Below are 8598 nucleotides of genomic sequence, written 5' to 3' on the forward strand. Positions count from 1 at the left end.
TGTAATATTTTGAGCCAATGTTTCATATCCGGAACCGTATATCTTCCTTGTTACTTTATCGGGACAAACAAGTGGTTCATGTCACTTCGTGGCATAGTACATAACAGCTCCAGTTAGCTAGGAAAGCTTATGTTGCTGAAATAATTCCAAGTGACAGATTGGATGAAACTACGGAACATCGCTTTGCCAATGTATGAAACAAAATTCTAGGATTATTGTTCTGCAATCGTTTTTGAATGTATATTGAACAAGCTATGGCAGGTAAAGAAACATGAAATGACATAATCGTAGTCAGGATTCTAACTCGTGGTATCTTAACGTAAGCCAGTGTGCTACCCTTGAGCTATGGCTGCAGGATCACTGGGACTTGAAAAAGTAGGAAACTGTTTGATCAGCATGAATCATTTTCCCTGACTCTTCGATCAGCTCTGACCAATATACAATAGTATGAGTCATTGTTGATAGCCTATATGAGTAGAAATAATAACATTACATGCCACATAACGTTATTTTATGATACAGCTAAATCGAAGCAAGTAAATGAATGAGAAATCACAGGGACATGTTATAGCACATCCGAATGAATCCTCATAATCCACCACGATACTTTTGATGCATAGCAATGATGCCTTGATATGTTCCAAACACAGACCTTAAAACATTTTTTGATTTTTTGTTTGATGCAATATTTACTTATAGTATCAAATATTATACTATTTACTTCAGACTTCAAAATGTTAATTTTAATGTTAATATTAACTTTAAAATGTCATTAAACGTCTTTAAATTTTTATTTTTTGTATTTGTAAATAATAGTGGTGCTTTTAAATCACAATTTTACCTATTCAGTCAAAGGATTCCAGGTGGGTCCTGGTCTAAAGGGATTCTAACTAGAAGAAAGTGCTTTTATGCCATTTTTCGTGATTTTATCACAATTTGAACCATTCCACCAATATGTCGTGCTTATCCGCGGGGCTATAAGAGGATAGGCTACAGATAAAACGAGATAAAACTTTTTGCACCAGTAAACCATTCATTTATGGTGGGGTGGTTCGTGCTATCCAGTTGTTCATTTTTAAAGTTTCTCTAAAATTATCTGGACTTCCTCGAAATACACCACATAAAAGCGCTTATGCTTCAGTGATTTTCCATTTCTTTTTCTTTCTCTGTTATCCCTACATCAAGGGGTCGGTTGGCGGATGCGCCCTTTCCTCTCCCATTAAACCTCCTCTCCTTATATCACCCTTCACCTTCTCATCTAATTCTCTGCCTCCCTCTCGATCTTTTTCCCCTAACAGGTTCCTCCCAAGTCCTCCTCACTCCCTCCCCACCATTCATCCTCAACACGTGCCCACACCATCTCAGTCGTGACCTTCTTATCACCTCTGTAATCTTTGCTATGCCTGCCATTCTTCTTATTTCATCATTTTCTAATCTCTCATGCATTTATATTCCCACAATCCACCTTGGCATTCTCATCTCAGTTCTCTCAATCTTTGCTTCCTCTTTTCGTCTTAAAGCCCACATTTCGAATCCATACATTAGCAGTGGTCTTATTACATTGCTATCGGTCTTGGCTTTTAACTTGATTGGCATTTTCTCATCACATAACACTCCTGCTACCTCCCTCCACTCCCCCCCCCCCTCACCAAGTTGTGTCTGTTCTATTGTCAACTTCATCCTTACATCCTCCTTCCTGACTTATAGTAGATGCCAAGTATTTAGAGTGTTCCATCTGGTTTATAACCGAGTCTCTACTTTCATGCCTAGCTATCCTGTCCCCACATTTACTGTGCTCCATAGCTTCATTCTTATCCATTTACTCTCAAGCCACCCCACTCCAAAGTCTCATGATACTCTTCAAACCTTCTCTATAATTCTTCCTCATTTTCAGTGGTAATCACCAAATCATCAGCATATAGCAACTCTCATGGCTCATTGTTTCTGATGTCTTCACTTAACACATCCATGACCACCACATATAAAAATGGGCTTAATGCTGACTCCTGGTGTAATCCAACACAAACTTCAAAGGTTTCTTTTTCTATGACAGCTGTTATTACTTTTGTCCTTTTTCTTTTGTACAGCATTTCTACCATTCTAACGAACTTCTCCGGGACTTTATTCTTTCTTGAGCACCAAAATATCACATAACTAGGTATTCTATCATAAGCTTTCTCTAGATGTACAAAAGGACAGAAGAGCTTCCGATTTCCCTCTAACCTCTTCCTTTAGATGCCTTACTATATAAATGGCATCCTGAATCCCATTCCCCCTCATGAATCCATCTTGCTGTTTCCCAATCTGTACAACGTCTCTCAATCTCTCATCTAGTACCCTTTCAAAAACATTGAAACTATGACCACAATCTATGACCTAATTTTTCTCCTTAAATATATATTCCATTAGACTTTCCTTCCAGTCTTTAGGCATTTATTTCCTCCTCCGTATTGCTCTTAATAAATCCAGCATCCATTCTTCCCCCTCTCTGGCAAGTATCTTGACCATTTCAATTTGAAATTGTGATGGACCTAGTGCTTTACCCGTTTTCATTTTACTCAATGCCCGCTTCACTTATGTATTCCGTATCTCCATCAGTGGCCCTTCCATCCTTTGTGCTTCTCCCAGCTCCTTTCTCTTATTTTCAGTATTCAATAGTTGTTCGAACTTTTCTCTGCATCTCCCCTTAATGTCTTCATGCCTATGCAATATATTTCCATCTCTATCCCTGATAACTACCAGTTGCCCCAAATCCTGTCTTTGCCGTTTCCTCAAGTTTCAAATCTTGTAGATATCTTTTTCTCCCACCTGTGTGCCTACCCTTTAATTTAATTACTGTTTCTTTTGTGTGGGTCCAATTGTGAAAACTGGGAATCAGAAGTGCAGGTGTAGGTGTTCACATGGTTAATATGGGTGACAGTATCGAGGAGGGTAATGTTGGTGACAGCATTCAGATGGATAATGAAGGTCATATTATACAAATGGTTAATAAACCTGACAACATTTGTGTGGTATTGCTGACAATGCTCTGGTTGGTATAAAAAAAAAAACCTCACAGTGGTCTTGTGAGCAATGAAGGTGACAGTATTTTGAGAAGTAATGGACGATAGTATTTGGATAAGTAATAAAGGTGACAGCATTTGGATAAGTAATGAAGGTGACAGTATTTGGAGAAGTAATGACGTTGACAGTATTTGGGTCGGTAACAAAAGTAATAATATTCAGGGGCGACAGTATTCTAGTGGGTAATTAAGGTAACATTGTTTGGATGGGTGATGAAGGTGACAGTATTCTTGTGAATAATGAAGGTAACAGTATTTGTGTTTGGGGATGCAGGGGACATTATTACGGTGAGAGTTTTTGGGTGGGTGATGCAGGTGACATCATTATGGTGACTGATTCAGGTGACAGTATTTGGATGGATAATGAAGGTGACAGTATTTAGGAGGGTGATGGTGACAGTATTTCGTGAGTAATGAAGGTAACAGTATTTTTGTTTGCTGGTGCAGGTGACTATTACGGTGCCTGATGCAGGTGACAGTGTTTGGGTGGGTGATGCAGGTGACAGTATTTGGGAGGGTGATGAAGGTGAAAGTATTTTTGTGAGTAATGAAGGCGACAGTATTTTTGTTTGCTGATGCAGGTGACAGTATTTGGGTGGGTGATGCAGATGACAGTATTTGTGTGGGTGATGCAGGTGACAATATTTGGGTGAGTAATGCAGGTGACAGTATTTGGGAGGGTGATGAAGGCGACAGTATTTTAGTGAGTATTGAAGGTGACAGTATTTTGTTTGCTGATGCAGGTGACTATTACGGTGCCTGATGCAAGTAACAGTATTTGGGTGGGTGATGCAGGTGACAGTATTTATATCAGTAATGCATGTGACAATATTTATGTTGGTGATCAGAAAATATTGTTAAAGTGGATAATGTAGGTGACAGTATTTAGATTGGTGATGTGATGAACAGATTTCACGTGGGCAATATAGGGGGGAGTTTTTAGGTGGATAATGTAGATGGGAGTAGTTTGGTGGGTAAAGCAGGCGGGAGTAGTTAGGTGGGTAAAGCAGGTGGGAGTAGTTAGGTGGGTAAACCAGATGGGAGTAGTTTAGGGGTAAAGCAGGTGGGAGTAGTTAGGTGGGTAAAGCAGGTGGGAATAGTTAGGTGGGTTAAGCATGTGGGAGTAGTTACGTGGATAAAGCAGGTGGGAGTAGTTAGGTGGGTAAAGCAGGTGGAAGTAGTTTGGTGGGTAAATCAGGTGGGAATAGGTAGGTGGGTTAAGCAGGTGGGAGTAGTTAGGTAGGTAAAGCAGGTGGGAGTAGTTTGGTGGGTAAAGCAGGTGGAAGTAGTTAGGTGGGTAAAGCAGGTGGGAATAGTTAGGTGGGTGAAGCAGGTGGTAGTAGTTAGGTGGGTAAACAAGGTGGGAGTAGTTAGGAGGGTAAAGCAGGTGGTAGTAGTTAGGTGGGTAAACAAGGTGGGAGTATTTAGGAGGGTAAAGCAGGTGGGAGTAGTTAGGTGGGTTAAGCAGGTGGGAGTAGTTTGGTGGGTTAAGCAGGTGGGAGTAGTTAGGTGGGTAAATCAGGTGGAAGTAGTTAGGTGGGTAAACAAGGTGGGAGTAGTTAAGAGGGTAAAGCAGGTGGGAGTAGTTAGGTGGGTAAACTAGGTGGGAGTAGTTAGGAGGGTAAAGCAGTTGGTAGTAGTTAGGTGGGTAAACAAGGTGGGAGTAGTTAGGAGGGTAAAGCAGGTGGGAGTAGTTAGGTGGGTTAAGCAGGTGGGAGTAGTTAGGTGGGTAAATCAGGTGGAAGTAGTTAGGTGGGTAAACAAGGTGGGAGTAGTTAAGAGGGTAAAGCAGGTGGGAGTAGTTAGGTGGGTAAACTAGGTGGGAGTAGTTAGGAGGGTAAAGCAGGTGGTAGTAGTTAGGTGGGTAAACAAGGTGGGAGTAGTTAGGAGGGTAAAGCAGGTGGGAGTAGTTAGGTGGGTAAAGCAGGTGGGAGTAGTTAGGTGGGTTAAGCAGGTGGGAGTAGTTTGGTGGGTTAAGCAGGTGGGAGTAGTTAGGTGGGTAAATCAGGTGGAAGTAGTTAGGTGGGTAAACAAGGTGGGAGTAGTTAAGAGGGTAAAGCAGGTGGGAGTAGTTAGGTGGGTAAACTAGGTGGGAGTAGTTAGGAGGGTAAAGCAGGTGGTAGTAGTTAGGTGGGTAAACAAGGTGGGAGTAGTTAGGTGGGTAAAGCAGGTGGGAGTAGTTAGGAGGGTAAAGCAGGTGGGAGTAGTTAGGAGGGTAAAGCAGGTGGGAGTAGTTAGGTGGGTAAACTAGGTGGGAGTAGTTAGGAGGGTAAAGCAGGTGGAAGTAGTTAGGTGGGTAAACTTGGTGGCAGTATTCAGGTAATTGAGGCATGTGACAGTATTTAAATGGGTAATGCATGTGACTGTTGCCATGTGGTTAATGTAGCAGCAGTTATGTGGGTTAGGCAGGTGTCAGTGACAGTTTACTGATGTATAATGCAGGGAGCATTATTATTCAGGTTGGTAATTTATGTTACAATATTTAGAAGGCAACGATGGTACTATAGTGTTTAATTAAATCAGTATGAATGTTGGTATTTTTTTTTTGACTGTAGGATGATTAGCTTCAGAATAAGTAGTTGAAATAGCTTATACTTTTCCTAGATCATTTTATATAAAAATTTATATCAATATTTTATAAAACAAGATTAATTTTTTTTTTTTAAATAAATATCTTGGTAATTATTGTCTTAAATGCTTCTTCATAATTCCCAAAGAGTAATTGTTATACAAAATGTGGGCAGATGAAAGAGAATGATTCAACATATGATGACTGAATTTGAATTTAGTTCTTATTGTCTTTTTTCAGGTGGTTTTGGACGGACGGCAGTCCAGTTCGCATGGGCCCCCCTCACTGGTTTTACAATCAACCCGATGGTGGGACAAAAGAGAACTATTGCTGTTTATACTACGACGATTTCTTGTACAGTTCTTGCGTTAACCGTCAGACAATGTATACAATATGTCAGATTTAACATGGTATGCTAATCAGTGTAGTTAATGAAATGCTCAAGTATCTCATATCATTAGTTAGTCTTCGAGACGAATCAAGTGTCCTTAAATTTTTGTCCTCCAACTAATCATGTTACCAAATGGAAATCAACAAGTTGTAAGAAAAAAAAATTAAGTAACCTTTTTTCTACTGTATACAATGATTTGTAGAATTTTCAGATATCTGCACGAGACCTATTCTTATTAATATTAGCAGATCAAAGACTCGTAAAAATATGAAGAATATGAATGAAGTTCAAAATTAGTCATTGGATAAATGAGTTTAACTTGGGAATTAAAACCTTTAATGAGTATGACAAATTTTTTTAGTTAAAACTTATGATGGTAGTGATATTTAAGATTTAATGCACAAAATCTCGTTGGCCAGTTCAAACCAATAATGTATTTTATCCCTGCAATTGTTTATAATTATATATAAATTTATTCCACTTCTGTTTTATGCATATTTTTACTTGAATTTTTAGTTTTTTTTTTTTTTTTACTAATTTTTACTTTTTATATTTGTATATTTATATTACTGTTTCTTAATGTTATAAATGTACTTCTTATTTGTAGCCCTGGAAGATGTGATAATGAAGATCACGAAACGTCGGGATATATAATAAATGGAATTTTAGAACTGCCTATTTCCCTGTCCACTTTGAAAAATGTAAATTACTGGCTGCCGCCACCTTCTCTGATATATATATATATATATATATATATATATATATATATATATATATATATATATATATATATATATTTGTTTATATATATATATATACATACACATATATTACATATACAAATATGCTATACGGTATATATATATATATATATATATATATATATATATATATATATATATATATATATATATATATATATATATATATACGCATACATTATATATAATCGCCATGAAAACTGGACGCCCACAAGGTTTCTGACATTCTGGGATAGTACTATTTACCCTTAAGGGTGAAGTAATTGGAGTTTGCGAGCGAGCGATTCGGGCTCAAGACTGCCTATTGTCGAGCGTTCCTAGTTCCTCATTCCTTATTAACTGGTGTGGTTCCGCTTCTCCAGTTCAGGTAACAGAGTTGCAACCGAGAGTCGGGGAGGGGATCTATAACTAACCTGAAGTCCCCATTGCTAAATCACCAGTTCCGTCTCAATGTCACCTGAGATAGTAAGGCGATAACAATTGCCTATATCTGTAACAAATTGTTGGCGACCCACCACTTGGACCTTGGTATGGTTCTCAAGGGTTGCATAGTGGATCCAACTCGCCCAGCCAATCTTTCGGGAGAGGCGTCGAGTCGCTCCACCTCTAGTACAGGGGCAAACCGGCGAGATGGTCGACCCTTTGCCAGCAATGGCACTCAAACTCAGAGTGCTGCTGTCGCCAGAACTCCACCTAGCCTCGAGAGTGGGAAGAATATCCAAGCACAAGGCGTGGCCAGCGACAGTGGGCGTAGTCCAACCTGTCCATTGTGTGGAAAGCAGTTCAGGTCCTATGCAGGCAGGCGTCTGCATGAAAGACGAGCACATCCTCGAGAGTTCCACAAGGGCAACATACAGCGACTAGAAGAGCAGCGCAATAAACCCTGGGCCCTTCAGGAGCTGAGGATGATGGCCCAGGCTTAAAGCCGACAACATCGGCCATCCATTCATTAATAGACTTATTAATGAGCGCTTGTTTGGACACAGATCGACGGACAGCATGTCAGGAAAGAGGAAATCAGCACCCTACCAGAACCTACTTAAAGAAGCTCTGGCCAAGGAGGAGTACGAAGTAGAATCACCGGAGATGCCAATAAGGAAAGTCGAAGAGAACATGGATCACCAAGTGGGGAGTAGACATGGACTTCGGATGAAGAAAACTCATTGATCGTGTTTGAACTTTCGCAGAAGGATGACCACCACATCAACAAGATACTAAAAGAGATGGTTCTCCCCTGAAAGACGCTTGAGGGCATCTGTCCCAAAAGGAGGACCGTCAAATATAAGAAGATGGCTGCGTGGACACAACCTACATCTTTCAGTGCGACTCCACCACACTGTGATTGTCGGGCAGTGCTTACTAGTGTCCGGGTGGAGGAAGGTACAACGGCAGTCTCAAATCGACGATGGGAAAGATCTCCGGCTACAGCAGAGGAGTTGACCACACCCGTGAAGGAAGGAAATCTACAAAGAGAACAGCAGCCTAATTACGATGCGATCAACTAGACTAACTACCGACCACGACCAGCGACGTGGAAACCCCCTGCAACCCATACAAAGCTGAGGACACGAATCAATGACCAATAGATGGAATGAATGACTACTTTGACTCTGTGAATGGAACTGGTACTATCAGGATTCCAGATCGCGGGGGATCCCCCACCATCCAGCCCAGATGGAAGTGGAAGATCGCAGTCTTCCAGTGCGAGCGACTCGTTGTTAGGAGGAAGGATTAACACCTATGGACATAGATGCACTAAAAGAAGAAATATTTGGAAGACGAACGAGAAGATACCCTAATAGAGCCGGAGAACAA

At 40.4% G+C, this 8598-nt stretch overlaps 1 protein-coding gene across 1 annotated transcript in view; it reads left to right on the top strand.

Moving 5' to 3' along the window:
* The window catches only part of LOC137615197 (hepatic lectin-like), a 13008-nt gene extending 6925 nt beyond the window's left edge, over positions 1–6083 (top strand). Inside the window, exon 5 of the mRNA XM_068344849.1 lies at positions 5872–6083. Coding sequence (XP_068200950.1) covers positions 5872–6037 — 166 coding nt within the window. The 3' untranslated portion in view covers positions 6038–6083. The remainder of the gene's footprint in view (positions 1–5871) is intronic.
* Positions 6084–8598: the final 2515 nt, after the last annotated feature.

Source organism: Palaemon carinicauda, chromosome 21 (assembly GCF_036898095.1).
Source record: "Palaemon carinicauda isolate YSFRI2023 chromosome 21, ASM3689809v2, whole genome shotgun sequence".
In the NCBI taxonomy this organism is placed as follows: Eukaryota; Metazoa; Arthropoda; class Malacostraca; order Decapoda; family Palaemonidae; genus Palaemon; species Palaemon carinicauda.